This window comes from Mesoplodon densirostris, chromosome 2 (assembly GCF_025265405.1).
Source record: "Mesoplodon densirostris isolate mMesDen1 chromosome 2, mMesDen1 primary haplotype, whole genome shotgun sequence".
Classification (NCBI taxonomy): Eukaryota; Metazoa; Chordata; class Mammalia; order Artiodactyla; family Ziphiidae; genus Mesoplodon; species Mesoplodon densirostris.
This window is the reverse complement of record NC_082662.1, coordinates 77,622,583-77,641,329: the sequence shown is the minus strand read 5'-3', so window position 1 is coordinate 77,641,329 and position 18,747 is coordinate 77,622,583. Positions and strand designations below refer to the sequence as shown.

General features: G+C 34.1%; 1 protein-coding gene across 4 annotated transcripts in view; it reads left to right on the top strand.

The window, feature by feature from the left end:
• COL24A1 (collagen type XXIV alpha 1 chain) overlaps positions 1–18,747 on the top strand; it is a 404,516-nt gene that overhangs the window by 85,687 nt on the left and 300,082 nt on the right. For all 4 annotated transcript variants that reach the window (XM_060090037.1, XM_060090036.1, XM_060090035.1 and 1 more), the window contains exons 12-13: positions 991–1,035; positions 17,240–17,293. In XM_060090037.1, coding sequence (XP_059946020.1) covers positions 991–1,035; positions 17,240–17,293 — 99 coding nt within the window. The remainder of the gene's footprint in view (positions 1–990; positions 1,036–17,239; positions 17,294–18,747) is intronic.

Sequence of the window (18,747 nt, the reverse complement as noted above, 5' to 3'; positions counted from 1 at the left end):
CATTTTTATGGGAATGTAATACTCCATTGTGTGTATGTGTATTTGCGTGTGTGTGTGTATACACAAGCACATATATACATGTGTGTGTATATATATATATACACACGTATGGATATATTTATCCATTCGTCTGTTGATGGACACTAGGGTGGCTTTCCATATCTTGACTATTGTAAATAGTGCTGCTATGAACATCAGGGTGCCTGAGTCTTTTCGAATTAGTGTTTTCATTTTTCCCAGATATTTACCCAGGTGTGAAGTTGCTGAATCATATGGTAGTTCTATTTTGAGTTTTTTGAGGAACACCAATACTGTTTTCCATAGTGGCTGTACTAATTTACATTCCCACCAACAATGTAGGAGGGTTCCATTTTCTCCACATCCTCACCAACGTTTGTTATTTGTGTTCTTTTTAATGATAGCCATTCTGACAGGTGTGAAGTGATATCTCATGTGGTTTTGATTTGCATTTCTCTAATAATTAGCAGTGTAAAGCATCTTTTCATGTGCCTGGTAGCCAACTGTATGTCTTTGGATGCTGGGAAAACTGGACAGCTACATGTGAAAGACATTAGAACATTTCCTCACACCATATACAAAAATAAACTCAAAATGGGTTAAAGACCTAAAAGTAAGATCTGAAACTATAAAACTCTTAGAAGAGAACATAAGCAGAACACTCTTTGGCATAAATCACAGATCCAAAAATAAAATGTTTTTTTTTATATCTGTCTCCTAAGGCAAAAGAAATAAAAGCCAAAATAAATAAATGGGAGCAATTAAACTTAAAAACTTTTGCACAACAAAGGAAACCATCAACAAAACAAAAAAACAACCTACTGAATGGGAGAAAATATTTGCAAATAATATGACTGACAGGGAGTTAATATCCAAAATATATAAATAGCTTATACAACTCAATATCAAAAAACCAAGCAACCCAATCAAAGAAGGGAACAAATATTTACTTTTGACTTTTTCACATTCTAGGGTGCTCCTGGGATCCGTGGAAAGAGGGGTCTTAAGGGAAGACAGGTAATTTGATTCTTGTTTTATGAGGTACGGTTTAGAGGAGTATAATCTAATTATATGCATATTTCTCACCTGTTAGATTACAAATGTACTTGTTGTTCTTGTTATCCACAATCCATCTCATTCAACAGAGTTTAAAATTTGCCACTTTAACAGCCTATCCAGTAATACCTGAGAATGTGAAGGAGTATTTAGATTAAAAAATAACTCGAAATGTAACACTTCTAATCCATTTAATATACCAGTGGGAGAGACCTTTATCCCCATGACAAGGTGCTAAAATTAAAATGTCACAGGAAATACATGAACAATTTAAAACACTAATGATAACACTATTCACCCTCATGTTTTAGAGGTTTTTAAAATGCCTGCTTCAGATGTTAGCTCAGAAACTAGTTTCTTATATTTTCGTGTTAAAAAAAATCAAGTAAAGTGAATTCTGCAAGATAATATAATAATTTCAGATATGGGAGGAAATTTTGACATTATCTAATACCCCATTATTTAACAAATGAGAAAACTGTAGTTCAGAAAAAGCATCCTCGGGTTATCCTGGCTGTGTTAGTATAGCTAATTAGCCACCTGCTTTTCACTTGTGCTGCTTTTTTATTACAATTCAAAGATATTTATTAGGGTAAGACATTCTGTGCTATACTCTGCTCTCTACTCTGTGAGGAAGAAAATTGTCTTTAATAAAGGCTTTTCTAAAATTTTAGTGTGTATCATTAAAATCCTGATTATAACACTAAAGGATTACAAATATCACCAGAATATTCATATCCTTTTAAAGCATTTTATTCTTTGAGCTTTGCGATATTTCTTGAAGATAGAATAGGACAATGGCACTATTATATGGGTGAGGAGGACGAGGCTCAGTGACGTTAAAATACTTGCTCAGAATCCCATAGTTAAAAGTGGTAAAATAAAGAATTGAGCCCAGCTCCTTTGAATGTAAATCCAAGATCCTTTTCCTTACTACGTAGATATTTCTGCTATCTGTCTTCTACCTCACACTACTTAGAAGAACATGATTTATTTTTTCATGACATATGGCCAAAATGTGATAAACTTATTTTATTTTTTATTGGAGTATAATTGCTTTACAATGTTGTGTTAGTTTCTGCTTTACAATGAAGTGAATCAGCTATATGTATACCTGTATCCCCTCCCTCCTGGACCTCCCTCCCACCCCCCACCCCCAATCCCACCCATCCAGGTCATCACAGAGCACCGAGCAGAGATTCTTGTGTTTTATAACATGTTCCCACTAGCTATTTTACCCATGGTAGTGTATATATGTCAATCCTAATTTCCCAATTTGTCCCACCCTCTCCATTCCCCCCTGTGTCCACATGTTCATTCTCTATGTCTACACCTCTATTACTGCCCTGCAAATAGGTTCATCTATACCATTTTTCTAGATTCCACATATATGTGTTAATATACAGTATTTGTTTTTCTCTTTCTGGCTTAATTCACTCTGTATGACAGATTCTAGGTCCATCCACATCTCTACAGATGACCTAATTTTGTTCCTTTTTATGGCTGAGTAATATTCCATTGTATGCATGTACCACATCTTCTTTATCCATTCATCTGTCGTTGAACATTTAGGTTGTTTCCATGTCCTGGCTATTGTAATTAGTGATGCAGTGAACATTGGGGTTCATGTGTCCTTTTGAATTATGGTCTTTTTCAGGGTATAGGCCCAGTAGTGGGATTGCTGGGTCATGTGGTAGCTCTAGTTTTAGTTTTTTAAGGAACCTCCATACTGTTCTCCATAGAGGCTGTATCAATTTACATTCCCACCAACAGTGCAAGAGGGTTCCCTTTTCTCCACACCCTCTCCAGCATTTACTGTTTGTAGATTTTTTTTTTTTTTTTTTTTTTTTTTTTTTTGCAGTACGCATGCCTCTCAGTGTTGTGGCCTCTCCTGTGGTGGAGCACAGGCTCCGGATGCACAGGCTCAGTGGCCATGGCTCATGGGCCCAGCCGCCCTGCAGCATGTGGGATCTTCCCGAACTGGGGCACGAACCTGTGTCCCCTGCATCGGCAGGCGGACTCAACCACTGCGCCATCAGGGAAGCTCTGTTTGTAGATTTTTTGATGATGGCCATTCTGACTGGTGTGAGGTGATACCTCATTGTAGTTTTGATTTTTATTTCTCTAATAATCAGTGATGTTGAACATCTTTTCATGTGCCTCTTGGCCATCTGTATGTCTTCTTTGGTTAAATATCTATTTAGGTTTTCTGCCCATTTTTTGATTGAGTTGTTTGTTTTTTTGATATTGACCTCCATGAGCTGTGTGTATATTTTGGAGATTAAACCTTTGTTACTTTGGTTGCAAATATTTTCTCCCATTCTGAGGGTTGTCTTTTCATCTTGTTTATGGTTTCCTTTGCTGTGCAAAAGCTTTTAAGTTTCATTAGGTCATTTGTTTATTTTTGGTTTTATTTTCATTACTGTAGGAGGTGGGTCAAAAAAGATCTTGCTGTGGTTCACATCAAAGAATGTTTTTCCAACATTTTCCTCTAAGTGTTTTGTAGTGTTTGGTCTTATATTTAGTTCTTTAATCCATTTGGAGTTTATTTTTGTGTATGGTCTTAGGTAGTGTTCTAATTTCATTCTTTTACATGTAGCTGCCCAGTTTTCTCAGCACAACTTATAGAAGAGACTGTCTTTTGTCCATTGTATGTTCTTACCTCCTTTGTCATAAATTAGGTGACCATATGTGCATGGGTTTATCTCTGGGCTTTCTATCTTGTTCCATTGATCTATATTTCTGTTTTTGTGCCAGTACCATACTGTCTCAATTACTGTAGCTTTGTAGTATAGTCTGAAGTCTGGGAGCCTGATTCCTCCAGCTCCATTTTTCTTTCTCAAGATTGCTTTGGCTATCAGGGTCTTTTGTGTTTCCATACAAATTGTAAAATTTTTTGTTCTAATTCTGTGAGGAATGCCATTGGTAATTTGATAGGGATTGCATTGAATCTCTAGATTGCTTTGGGTAGTACAGTCATTTTCACAATATTGATTCTTCCAATCCAAGGACATGGTATATTTTTTCATCTGTTTGTGTTATCTTTGATTTCTTTCATCAATGTTGTGTAATTTTCTGAGTACAGGTCTTTTGCCTCCTTAGGTAGGTTTATTTTGAGGTATTTTAATCTTTTTGTTGCGATGGTAAATGGGATTGTTTCCTTAATTTCTCTTTCTGATCTTTCATTGTTAGTGTGCATAGGAATGCAAGAGATTTCTGTGCTTTAATTTTGTATCCTGCAACCTTACCAAATTCATTGATTAGTTCTAGTAATTTTCTGGTGACATCTTTAGGATTTTCTATGTATAGTATCATGTCATCTGCAAACAGTGACAGTTTTACTTCTTCTTTTCCAATCTGTATTTCTTTTATTTCTTTTTCTTCTCTGATTGCCTTGGCTAAGACTTCCAAAAGTGTGTTGAATAGGAGTGGTTTCACTTTAAAGATTTTAACATATTAAGATAAACTTACAAAACTGTCAAGAAATGAAAAGTAAGCCAAACATTTTGTTTTCTTGCAATTACATTCAACATTAAAGTTAATCTTGTAAGAATTATAACAGCAGAAACTGTACCATCATCATTACCATCATCACCAATTTTTAGTCTCAAGCACTTTGTTAAGTATTTTGTATGCCATCTCATTTGATTACACTCTATTATACTTCTGAATGTTAGTATATTATTTCTTTACACTTTATCCCTCTTACACATATCCCAACAGAAGTATCTCTATTATGTGTCAAATATCTAATCTAAATATGCAGATTGGGCTGTCTCAAAATTGATAGTAGGTGAAGTTCATCTTCTTTATTCTTGTCTTCTCCATTCTATGTCTTGATTTTTTTTATCCATCTCCTACCAAAGTATGCTGTTAGTAAAAGAACTAATTAACTTATTTATGCTACTATATTACTTCCAGTGCTTAAAGTGTTACCTTATCCATTAGTAATTATATTTTAAGTATAGTTTAAGACAGAATAAGTAATCTTTAATGGTGGAATTTTAGGCATTGCTGAGGAAACATTTTCACAGAGACTCTGTGATATATCACTTAAGTAGCTACCATCTTTATTTATTAATATAGCTGGTCTTATATAGATATTAACTTTATCTTTCCTTGGGGGGTGCTGCGTTGGGTTTTCATTGCTTCATGTGGACTTTCTCTAGTTGCAGTGAGCGGGGGCTACTCTTGGTTGTGGTGCAGGTGGTCCCTCATTGCGGTGGCTTCTCTCTTGTTGCGGAGCATGGGCTCTAGGTTCGTGGACTTCAGTAGTTGCAGCATGTGGGCTCAGTACTTGCAGCACACAGGACCTAGAGCACACGGGCTTCAGTAGTTTTGGCACACAGGCTCAGTAGTTGTGGCTTGCAGGCTCTAGAGCGCAGGCTCAGTAGTTGTGGCGCATGGGCTTAGTTGCTCCACGGCATGTGGGATCTTCCTGGAGCAGGGCTCGAACCCATGTCCCCTGCATTGGCAGGTGGACTCTTATCCACTGTGCCACCACAGAAGTCCCTTAACTTTATCTTGACAATGTATAGGTATTATCTACTATCCTACTCCATAATGAACTGTAAAATCGTCCATGGAAGTTTATAGATAATTTCTGGTTTCTTACTCCATAGGGAATTATAATATTATCCAACAGATACTATTGAGTTCAAAAGAGGAGTTCAAGAAAACTGTGGAAAGATAGTGAATGGAATGATCACTTGGTTCTTTTTTTTTTTTTTTTTTTTTTTGCGGTACGCGGGCCTCTCACTGTTGTGGCCTCTCTTGTTGCGGAGCACTGACTCCGGACGCACAGGCTCAGCAGCCATGGCTCACGGGCCTAGCCGCTCCGTGGCATGTGGGATCTTCCCGGACTGGGGCACGAACCCTTGTCCCCTGCATCGGCAGGCGGACTCTCAACCACTGCGCCACCAGGGAAGCCCTGGGTTCTTTTTTTTTGAGTGCAATGTTCTTTATGTTAAAAAAATTGTAAAGTTTTATTTCTTTAAAGATATATGCCTTTGTAATAGATTTAGATCTTAGAAAAATTATATTTGAAAAACACATGCATTCCATATTTCCTAAATAGTGTTTATTATAAAAAATCTGTCTAGTGCTGTACTGTGTCATGTATACTATATGTACTTTCTCTTCTTTTTACCACAAAATGATTTGACCATGTTTATGAGGAAATCACTGTACTTAGAATAAGATACAGTTACAACCACAAGTCAAATTATGCCAAGTCAAATTATGACCTCAGAGACTGTTCCAGAATATTATCCTATGCATAAATGCTCCACCATGTTCTGTTTATTATAAGTAAAATCATCTTTAGATATCTTTGACATTAAGTAAAGGCAAACATATTAGTATGGGATATTATGTGGAATGAGACACTTATATTTCAATTTAGATGATTCAAATTCCATGAGAAGAATGGTCACTTATTACTGTTTTAATAATAGTAAAAGGAAAATATCTTTTGATAACATTTCTACTCTCTTTGATTTGGAAAGATATTAGGTGTGTGAATACAAATATGGCCATTTTCTCTTGGTCATTTATTAAATTATGTATACTATTTGTTGTTATATATGAAGTAGATATTCATATACAGAAGCAGAATTAAATGATCCAGGCCAACGTAAAGAGCTGACAGAAACCATACATGTGAAAGAAAATACAGAAACATGGAAATGCTGAAATCTAAAAAGGACCCATATTTAAGAAATTTTTGGTTAAGCATATGTCAAAGACTGTTACGTCCAATCTTCTGCTGGTTTCATAGCTATTTAGAAGTGTAGGTTGGTGCTTCATTAAGGTACAGCTATGTGGATCCCATCCACGTTATTTCATTTACTGTCCTTAGAATAAGATGTACTTTATTATAATCACCACTCCCCTTTAATTAATTTGATTAGTCTTACATTGTAAATGAGCTTGTTTCCTCAAATTTTAGGTAGATACAATTATTCAGCCTTTGAGCATAGCATATGTTCAGTTTTTTAAAAATTGAAGTATAGTTGATTTACAATGTTGTGTTAGTTTCAGGTGTACAGCAAAGTGATTCAGTTATACATGTATGCTTTTTCAGATTCTTTTCCATTATAGGTTATTATAAGATATTCACTATAGTTCCCTATCCTATACAGTAAGTCCTTGTTGTTTATCTATTTTATATATAGTAGTGTTTATCTGTTAATCCCGAACTCCTAATTTATCCCTCCCTTCTCCCCCTTTCCCCTTTGGTAACCATAAGTTTGTTTTCTATGTCTGTGAGTCTGTTTCTGTTTTGGAAATAAGTTCATTTGTATCACTTTTTTAGATTCCACATATAAGTGATATCATATATTTGTCTTTGATTACTTCACTTCATATGATAATCTCTATATCTATCCATATTGCTGCAAATGACATTATTTCATTCATTTTTATGGCTAAGTAATATTCCATTATATATAATTAATATGTATATTAATATATTCCATATAAAATGGAATATATGTGTGTATATATATATACACACCACATCTTCTCTATCCATTCCTCTGTCAGTGGACACAGGTTACTTCCATATTTTGGCTATTGTAAATAGTGCTGATATGAACATTGGGGTACATGACCTTTTTGAACTACAGTTTTCATCTTTTCTGGATACATGCCCAGGAATGGGATTGCTGGATCATATGATAACTGTATTTTTACTCTCTAAGGAACCTCCATACTGTTATCCATAGTGGTGGCACCAATTTACACTCCCATCAACAGTGTAGGAAGGTTCTCTTTTCTCCATACCCTCTCCAGTGTTTATTGTTTGTAGACTTTTTGATGATGGCCATTCTGACTGGTGTGAGGTGATACCTCATTGTAGTTTTGATTTGCATATCTCTAATAATTAGCCATATTGAGCATCTTTTCCTGTGCCTGTTGGACATGATTCAGTTTTAAATAATTATTGTAACATGTAATTTGTAGAATAATAGTAACTCCTTTTAGATAACTCCTTAAATTTTATGTAACATATTACATTTATATTTTTAGAGTCTCTGAAATTAAAGCCAGAAAGTGGTAAAATAAATTACTTCACTTTCTGTATTATAAAATATGAAACACTCTGATAGTCAAAATAATGAAGGTAATAGGCATAGAAAACTTCAAAATCCAAGTTTAGGTCACTATAAATATAAGCTTTTTTGGATTACTGTATTGGTTTCTAACCTGAGTACTAAAGCTCTATGTTTGGTGTGAATAGTTTACAAAAATATGAAAGTGTATATGTATTGACATGACATCATATACCTGTGCAGCATAGAAATATATAGGGGAGTAGTCAAAGTCCTGTCCAAAATTGTTAGTAATATTGCTAAGCTTAAGTTTGGGAAGACATTGCTATAAATCATATGCTCATACTGGTTGCCAAAGAATCACTTATTTCCCTGAGTAAACACTAAGCATGGAATTAAGTTGTTGTGAGCCAGCTTCCTTTGTGATGTCTGTATTGTTTTAATGAAATTATAGACTTACAGGTAAGAGATGTCCTCTCCTAGACAGTATAAATATTATGTGAATGCTATTGAAAATGGATATATTTTAAAATAACATATTATTTTGGTTGTTTGAGTTATTTATTATTTAGCCTTGTACTGGTATTTTTTACATTAATGTTTGTGTTAAGTTATTTCATTTTAAATCTTCCCAGAAAACTCTTTCTTCCCTCAAATAAAACATTGTATTTATTCAGAGTTTTCAGATAGACTTAATATTTGTCACATAATGTGTTTTTGCTTTTTCAATCAGGAAAAGTAAAAAACTGGTTTTGTTAGGAATTTGGTATATTTTAGGATCAGACTATGTAAAAGTAGTTTTATTAACAAATTCATTTGTTCCTTAGTCTTGGGTTGTTGACATTTGAGAAGTGGTTTTCTTCCTTGTAAACTATTTTTGATTTTAGGATCTTAGTATTAGGTACTTACTAACCACAATTATTTTTAAATGCCTTATGTAATCAGTTACATATTAGTCAGTGTTTGTACTCATGCTTTTTGATATTGAGATACTATAGTTCTTACCTCTTCCTCTTCTTCCCTCCTATGCTCCCTATAATGTCACAATTGGATCAAAATCCTTGTTGTCAGTTAATATTAGAGATCTTAAAAACAAGGTGGTAGACAATCTTTATTGGTCAGGACTCTTTTTAAAACACCAAAGAACTCCTGTTCTATTTTACATGTTTTACTGTCTTTGAGAAGCTTCTTGGAGCATATGATATGAACCAAATTATTTAAAAGCATAAAACCATCTGCTGATTTATAATAGAAAAGAAGAATGCTGTTTAAAAAAATGGGAGACACAGGGAAAGAGGATATATATCTATTTGTTAACTTCATGTTTTATATATATTACTAATTCCAAGTAGCTCTCTTTTTAGTGCAAAGTTTCCAAACTTCATTCTGTAGTGTACAATCAGGAAATTCTATAGCTGCTATTAAAAAAGCATTTTACAGGGCTCCCAGATTGATTTAATCAGTAGTCTCTTGTAGGAAGTTGAAGCAAATTTATGTAGCTCCACGACCTAAAATATCTATGCCAGTACTGATTTTTCCAGGATTGAAGGTAACGTAATATTGGAGATTTGGATTGACTCTCAACAGTACCTAGAAAACTGTTGTCAAAATACACAGGTTTTCTAAGGACTTTTTCAGATCTGATAATAGATTATAAATAATCAAATCATATTATATTTGAAGTTTGACAAAGAGCAAAAGAGCACTCAGTTTTCTTCCTATGAATATCAAAGTATCGCAGCCTTAGAATAGTGGACAAAATAACACCCTTAAGGCACCGGGACTTCAGAGATGTTTACTTTTCCAACTATAGAAAGGAGTGTCTCCTTTTCTCTTACAGCTTTCTGTTACAAGAGTCTATTTAAAGTAAACTGTATTTTGGCTTCTAACTCCAGTGTTACAATTTCAGAATATAAAATCCTGCTGTTAGACATCTGTTATTTGTTCTATCTTTAGCCCCAAACAATCTTAAATACGTATTGCTCAGCCATGTTTCAAATACGTACATTTTATGGAGAATTTGGAGATAGTGTTTTCTTTGTCCCAGGAAAAGTTTAAAGTTAATTCATGAAGAAAGAACTACTGTTGCTAGAGCATTACAAAATATTGTCATTAATTTTTTAGTGATTCTGCCTCTTTCAGGAAAAATGTATTTTCTGGATTCTACTTTACTGGGGTGATCTGTAGTAACTATGTTTGGCTAACTATAGCTTGACAAGATATATGAAGAGACCAGGACTTTGAATTAAACCCATCTTCAAGGTCGGGTCAGTTACTGAGAAGAGGGATGCCCAATGAACTATAGTTGGTAACTTTGGGGGAGTCCAGGAAGAGCATGATTTCATAGAGGTATGACACCAACAAATGGGAATTCAGGCAGGAATTTATTTTCAGGGTGGATAATGTAAGGGAAAACTCAAGAGAGTCTCGTAGGTTATCAAAATCAGGAATGTGGAAATGTGAGTGCAAATATGGAAGTGAGGTTTGTCTTGGCTTGTATTCTCAGTGTGGGAAAACGGCAAGAATGAGGCGTGGCCCTTATGATTGACGTATAATGTGTGGCAAAACTGGTTCTTGAACACAAGAAAAAGGCAGAGTCCAATTTCCAGAACTAGAGTACAAGCTGGTAACCAGTCTTTAAGAGCAAGGCAGGAACTTGAGCCTAAGAACTGAGGCCCAGATCATAGCTAGGTTAACAGTAAGACTGACTTGATGCTAAATCTCCAAGAATTTGTCTAAAACCCATTAAATTCCTACCTAAGTTTAAAATTAGTCTCAACCGTTAGGACATGGTAGACCTTGAAATGTGGATCAAATTGTCTTACATATAAGGAAAAGAAAGAGGCAAAGGCTGGGTTATCACAGAGCACTTTACACTCTAGCCTTTACCTACTATAATTGTGTTTCCCTTTGAAGGATTTTAAAATATCAGGATTTTCTAGTAGTATGTATTCATGTGTAGAATGTGTAAAATTAACCTCTGGGTTTTATGTTAGTGTGTCTAGTCCTAGACAATTTAGTGCAGTCTTCTGTTTTCATTGCTTTGTCTTGGAAAAAGTTGAATTTCTGTTTTTATTGGTAATGCCTGTTTACTTTATCACTAATGCCTGTTTAGTATATATGTCTTTTATGATAATTTTAATTTATCTCTACTTTAGATTGAATATATTGTTTCTAAACATTTGTTCTTTAGAAAGAGCAAAATGTGTTCATAGTTAGTTGTAGTCTTTAACAGGGAAATTTTGCAATGCTTTTATTTTTTAATTCCATAAATATAGTCACCAGTATTTTATGGTTATTTTAGTCCTCATGTTTCTCTAGTTATTTTATATTCAGTGTTTTTCTAATGTCTTTGTAGAAGTAGTAAAATAATTCTTTTACTAGACTCCCTAAGCAATAAGTTTTCCACTGTTTCCTGATATTTAGCTATACCAACAAGTATAGTATCTGTGTGTAGTCAACAATATTAACAACACATATATATTCAGGCATACCAAGTCTAGAATGCTTCTTTTGTTCTTAATGTTTGATAACAGTACCATCAGACCCAGGCAAGAGAGAAACTTGATCTGGGCTCTGCACTTTAGAGGACCCTGTACATCACAAACAAATAAAATAAAATGTATTTTAAAAACACTTGATTTTCTCGTCACTCAGGATTTAGCACTTAGCATTGGCATTGTATGACCTGTAATCCTAGACATCCATTCTTGTTATTACGTATTAGTTACCTATTGCTATGTAACAGATTGCTCCATGTTAGCAGTTTAAAACAATAATAATAAATATATATTTCATATAGTTTCTGTGGGTCAGGAGTTTGGGAGCGGCTTATTTGGGTGGGTCTAGCTTAGGGTTTAATATGAGGTTACAGTCAAGATTTGGGCAGGACTGCAGTCATCTGAAGGCTTGACTGGGGCTGATCTGCTATTAAGGTGGCTCACTTACTGGCTGGTGGGAAGTCTCATTTCCTCCCCATGGGGAACTCTCCACATGGCAACTTGAGTGTCTTCACAGCATGGCTGCTGGCTTCCACCAGAGCAAGTGGTCCATGGGAGCAAAGTGAAAGGTATAGTGCCTTTTATGACCTAGCCTAAGAATTCACATTTGGTTACTTCTATATTCTGTTAGTCACATAGGCCAGCCAGGAGTCAAAATGGGGGGACACTACACAAGGGCATTAATACCAGGTAGTGAGAATCATGAGGGTCCATATTTGAGGCTGGCTACGGAAGTATTTTAATAATGTTCAAGGCTCAGAGAAATTCTTCTCCACGTCTCTTGCTTATAACCTCACATCTGAATACCATGACGTTTTGTAGCTGGTACCACTGCCAACATTAGAGACAGAAACTGCTTGAGATTGCGATGAGGACTGAGCAGGCAGTAGAAGCACTTCGGTTTAGGAAAGATGAATTTACTTATCTAATTCTCCTTTTAGTATGAATGCAATAGGCTCTTGTATAATGAAGTACTGCTTCAAGTAATGCAAACCTTCTATTTTCTTGCTTCTCTTTGTGTTCTCTGTGTTTGGCTTCAGAGGTAGTAGAACTAGTGCAGTATTTGCAATAGCTGAGACTGAGAAATTCCCAGAGACTGAGAAACATTTTGTATTATTAAACAATTCATATTACTCTTAAATTTTGTATATCATAGGTATAGAAACAAAATTCATGAAGCATGATAAAAATTGTTTATGTAGGCAGCTAGATGGATAGGAAATGGTAGAATTATGCAGTTTTAAAAAGATATTTAATTATATTACAGTAAAAATGTTAAAGTAAATATAAAATTTTTAATTTATTTAACTAATATTGATTATTCATTGATTATAAGTTTCAATAGAGAATTAAAAGCAGTAGAAAATCTTCAAAAAGATTATTTACTTAAATTTTTAAAATCTAGAAACAGTGGGAGAACTCTTACATTGAGCATTACTACATAGTAAATTGTGCAAATAGGACTTTATTTAAAGTAGATTTAATTACCAATTTTATTAGTTTTCTATCTGTTGCTACATAACAAATACCACAAACTTAAAAGCTTAAGATACACCCATTAATAAATCTCATAGTTTTCATCAGTCAGCAGTCCAGATACTACTTAACTAGGTCTTCTGCAGTCAAAGTGTCAGCTGCTGCATTATCATCTGGACGCTTGACTGGGAAAGAGTTCACTTCCAAGCTCATTCAGGTTGTGAGAAGAATTCATTTCCTTGAGGTTGTAGAACTAAGAGGCCCTGGCTCTTTGCTGGCTTTTGGCTATTGCCCAACTTCAGGTCCTATGGACTGTCCACAGTTCTAGAGGTCATTCACAGTTCCCTGCTGTGTGGGCCTCTCCATTGCTTATTTCATCAAACTCAGGAAGACTCTAGCTCCAGGCTGCTAAGATGGACTCTTATATAGTATAACATAATCACATCATTGGCATCCCATTACCTTTGCTCTACTCTATTTGTTAGAAGAACCAAGTCATAGTCCCACCACACACAAAGGGAGGGTATCATACAAAGATGTGGGCAACAGGAGGTAGGAATCATTAGGAGTCACCTCAAAATCTGTCCACTACATTGATCAAACAGTGGAAATGAGCAAGAAAATTATTCATAACTTGAAGAGATCAAGTGAAATCCCTGAAATGTCATATTCTTTACAAAATAAAATTTTACAACTGATCAAAACAATGAAAATGTAGAAAAGAGAATTATGTTCACAGAAGTAACAATGCAACTCTGGCATGCCATTTATTTACTTGTTTATTTGTTTGTTATTGAAATATAGTTGACATAACATACAGTGTTGTGTTAGTTTCAGGTTTATAGTAAAGTGAATCAGTTATACGTACACATATATCCACTCTTTTTTAGATGTAATGGCCCATATAGGCCATTACATAGTATTGAGTAGAGTTCCCTGTGCTATACAGTAGGTCTTTATTAATGATCTGTTTTATATATAGTAGTGTGTATATGTCAGTCCCAGTTTCCCAGTTTATCCCTCCCCTCTTTCCACTGGTAACCATAGTTTATTTTCTATATCTGTAACTTGATTTCTGTTTTGTAAATAAGTTCATTTGTACCATTTTCTTAGATTTCACATATAAGTGATATCATATGATATTTGTCTTTCTCTGTCTGACTTACTTCACTCAGTATGACAGAGAAGATGATTATTACATTCAAGAAATTGGCAAGTTGGGCAAAAAGGGCAAAAACTCAAGCTTTCCTATGGATGATTATCCTGGAAAATGGCCATTATATCCTTTGGTAGTAGGAGGATATTTCTAAGAGAACACAGTTTGATTAAATTATGGGTTATAATTTTCCACTAAGTAAATATGAGAGAAAATTTAATATTTCATTTTGAAACAAATTCTTTCAGGTGGAGAAAGAAATTGTAGAAACTGTGTCTTTTGTATTCCAAGTTCAAAGGCAGAGTGTTTTGTCACTACTCTTCCATATTTCACAACCAACCTTTAAGATCATATTTTTTACAATGAAGATAAATGATTGCAAATACTTAGGTTTATTTTATTAAAAGAATTCAGAGCTTTACCTGCAGTAAAAAAAAAATGCATATAGTTGCCAAAATTGAAATAACAACTGAATAACATTGTACAAGCAGTGACATATTTAACAATATAAAACATTGGCATGATTTTCTTCAAAAGAAAATATATGTCCAATATGTAGCCAAATATAATGATGCTTTTTATGGCATTAACTGTACTATATTTCATGAAACAAGAAAATGTAGGAATTATTTCAAATATTGATGACACAATGGTCAACATGTAAGATGGGTTAAAACAAAAAGATATCTCTATCTAGAACAGAGAGTTAAAAATGAACTGCTTAATGCATAGTAAAGTGAGAGGAGAAATAATACATAAAAAATTTTAAAGAAGGTGTATTCTCAGTGCAACTAAATTGTTTCAGGGGCAAAGTGAAGTTGAACAGCTAACATTTATTATACGTATTATTGAACTACCAAAAGAATAGGAAGTTGAAATCAGTAAGTACTTATTTCATTGTTTTTATGCTGGTTGTAGAAAATACAGGCTTTGTGATAAGTGGAGAACTAATCACAGTTCTCTCCCTTTTCCTAGCAGGGAGAAATCACTAGTTCTGTGGGATGCTGAACTGGAGAGCAGCTCCTCCCACTGGATGAGGGTGGGGGGCCAGTCGGTCCCAAAGAGCACATTCTCTAGGCAATCCTGAGTGAGTCCCCAAAGATGTTTTCAGCAACCCACTCCTTGTTCAGACCAATTGTTTCCTTGTTTTTTGAGAAAAACTTTATTAAGATGTAATGTACATACCATAAAACTCACCCCTTTAAAGTGTACAATTCAGTGGTTATTAGTATATTCATAGACTTTTACAGCCATTGCACTAATTTTAGAACATTTTCATCACCTCAGAAAGAAACCCATTATTGTAAGCAGTCACTCTCCGATTCTTCACCACATCACCAGGCCTCGACAACCACTAATCTACTTTCTATCTCCATAGATTTGCCTATTTTGAACATTTCACATTAATGGAATCATGCAGTATGTCCCCCATTCTTTATTATTTCACTGGGGTTTCTGGAAAACCTACTTATGATCCATCTAAAACATCAATCATCTCTTATGTTTCAGATTTATTACAGTACTTTTCTTCTACTTTTTCCATTACTTGTGTATCACAAATACTTTCAAATACCCATAATAATTCATACTGAATGGAATGATGTATTGCAGATTTGTGAGCTTATGGTCAACAGGATTTGACTTCCAAGGACAATGAGAGCAAAATGCCTGCCTGAATTTCAACTGACTTTGAAGGGGGTATGGCTGCAATATGTTTGACTATACAGATGGTTTTTGCATTTTCCTCTGATTACAAAATAAGAGAAACCACTCCTAGTATGAGTTAACTATGTCTTAGAAACATCATATCTTTTTTTCCATTGTTAAACCATCTTTTCAACTTAGCCCATTCGTGTTTATACTAGTGAACGAGTGATTTTTGGCAATCTGTTGAACACATAATATTTAATACTGGCTTGCCTAAGTAAAAGATTATAAGAATCTAATAATGTACTTTATTTTGTTAGCCTTATAAGTTTTTAAAACTGAGTGTTGTCAAAGTGTTCATAATAAGTATTATAAAGAATTTTGTAAAGTAGCCTTTTAAAAAGGGAGCTTTGAAGTTGATAAACTCAATGGTAAATCTCTCGTGAAAAAACTTTGTGTATATAAAGCAAGAGTAACTGAGTAATTGAGTTATTTTACAATAGAATTTATAATGAGGAAGTGTGTTAATTTACTGTCCTTCACAGTTTTACTGTAGAATTCTCAATAGACCTTTGGGAAGCTTATATTTCAATCGCACTGCATTTTGTATTTGCAATATTTATGTGCATTTTCCCTTTTCTTAAATGATGTTTTTACATGTTGTATTGTATCTTGGAATGATGAGTTAAAGTATTTAATATAGCATAATAGAACGAGCACTGACTCTGCAATCAGACTGCCTGCATTCAAAACTCAGTCCCACCCAACACTAGTGGGTGCGAGTGACTTAACCTCTCTGTGCTTTAACTTCCTCAACTATGAAGTGAGGATATTAGTACTCATTGATTTGACCTACTGTGAAGATGAAATGAAGTAGTGTATATATAATGATGTTATAAAGCCTTTAGCCAAGGTAAGTATGCTAAGCACATGCTAAATATTAATAGTCATTTCATTCTCTGTGGTGTGTGTATAGGAACAGCATAAAATAGTGCACAAAACTAATGGATTGGTCAGCTGGAAATCTTGGTTCTGTTTCCTCTCATTCAGTGATTCTTTACGTAATGGATAACATATTTCTATTTTCTCCAGCTTAGCTTTCTGTATATATTGAGTGGCATGTAAAATAATTTTATAAACTATAGAAATAGTGTACTTAAAATCAATTAAGTGTTATGTAAAACAAATACACATTTTTGTTGCACTATAATTTATAGGTTAGGAAATAAATATTTCCTATTACTAAGTTCCTTATCAGAAAACACAGCAAAAATGAATTTTTTTATCTATTTTGGCTTTAATAGCATTTCTTTCTTTTTTGGGGGGGCCAGGGTTTTCCAGGTGACTTGGGAGACAGAGGCCCTGCAGGTCCTGATGGCAGTCCTGTGAGTAAATTGTGATGGTCCACCCCTTGCAGTCTAACATCACTCAAGACTTCATAGAAACTGAACTTGCCATTCTCATTACCACATTCCTGACAAGCACTCTTGGCCAGAGAGTTTTGATACCACTGAGCACATTCCACTTTGTGGTTTTACAGCATGGGAAATAAGACAAAAGTGTTATAAATTCTGTCTTGAGAGATAATCATTAAACTTAATTATTTTGACCATGTTAAACATGACTGATTATTTAAAATATTAGAAGTATGCAATCACGATACTGACTTGTATATTTGTGGGGAGGAGCATGGGGAAAAAAGCCTTTCATGTACATCAAGGTACTAACAAGCCTCATGTAAAAATTGTGCATTTGGTGATGGCTCTTTTGGACTCACATCTGTCATTGATCTACCTTACTTTTCAGTATTTTATAGAGAAGTCTTTTGGGGGGATTGTTTATATATCTATGTTCAGATTAGGGAGTTAAAATTCTAAAATTAGTTTAATTATATTATCAAAGGATGATGATGGAATGCTGTTTTTTGACACTAGGCAGAAATGTCTTTACTTTTTGCCCTCAAAAAATGGCTATCCCCCAGTATATGTTATGGACACATTCTTTTCATAAGATTTTTAAGGTGAATTAGAATCAACTACTAAATCCTTGGATCATAAATTAGGAATAGTTCGTTTATTTAGACTATATAAATTATTAGCATTTATTCTTAAAATAAAGTGTTTGAAAATAGTTTCCTTTTTTATTTTTTTCTAAATTTTAACTGTATTAGCTTATTCAGTGAATCTAGCAAACGTTTTATTTGTTATAAGGCTTGGAAAATAAAATAAGAGTAGAACTGATTTCCAAACAAATTGTTAAAAAGTTGAATCATGTCTTAAGTAGAATGTTTACCATCTTATTCTTGCCCATGATTCTGGGGAGCTTCCCATTTCAGGCATAATAAAGTTAAGCATTATTTACATTTTTTCTTTAATACCATTTATGTCCTTGCATACCTAGTGTGAAGCCATCTTATTTAATGTTTTGTCAGTTAAATATACATGAAGTTTGTTAGGGTTGGACTCCTAACAATATTTAAAAATTTTATCTTTGAAGTCTGCTGCTTATATTTAAAATATAATACTTCTGGAAGAGCATTTGGAGTCTTCTTTAGAATACAAGAATAAATTGGATATTTTCAGTTTATTGGTTTATTATTCTCTATATTTTATACTGTACCTTTGTTTCAAAACAGAATTTGAAATGCAAAAATAAAGGGAGGGTGTATTTTTATACTTTGTACCCTGTAAATGATGTAACTCTGACATGGAATAGATTAGGAATTATCACAAAGACTGTAATGATGAATATAAGACTGTCACAAAGACCCATCATGAATCAACTGGAAAAATTAATATAGATAATTTTAAATCTCATACAAATAATTGAACAAGGTTGG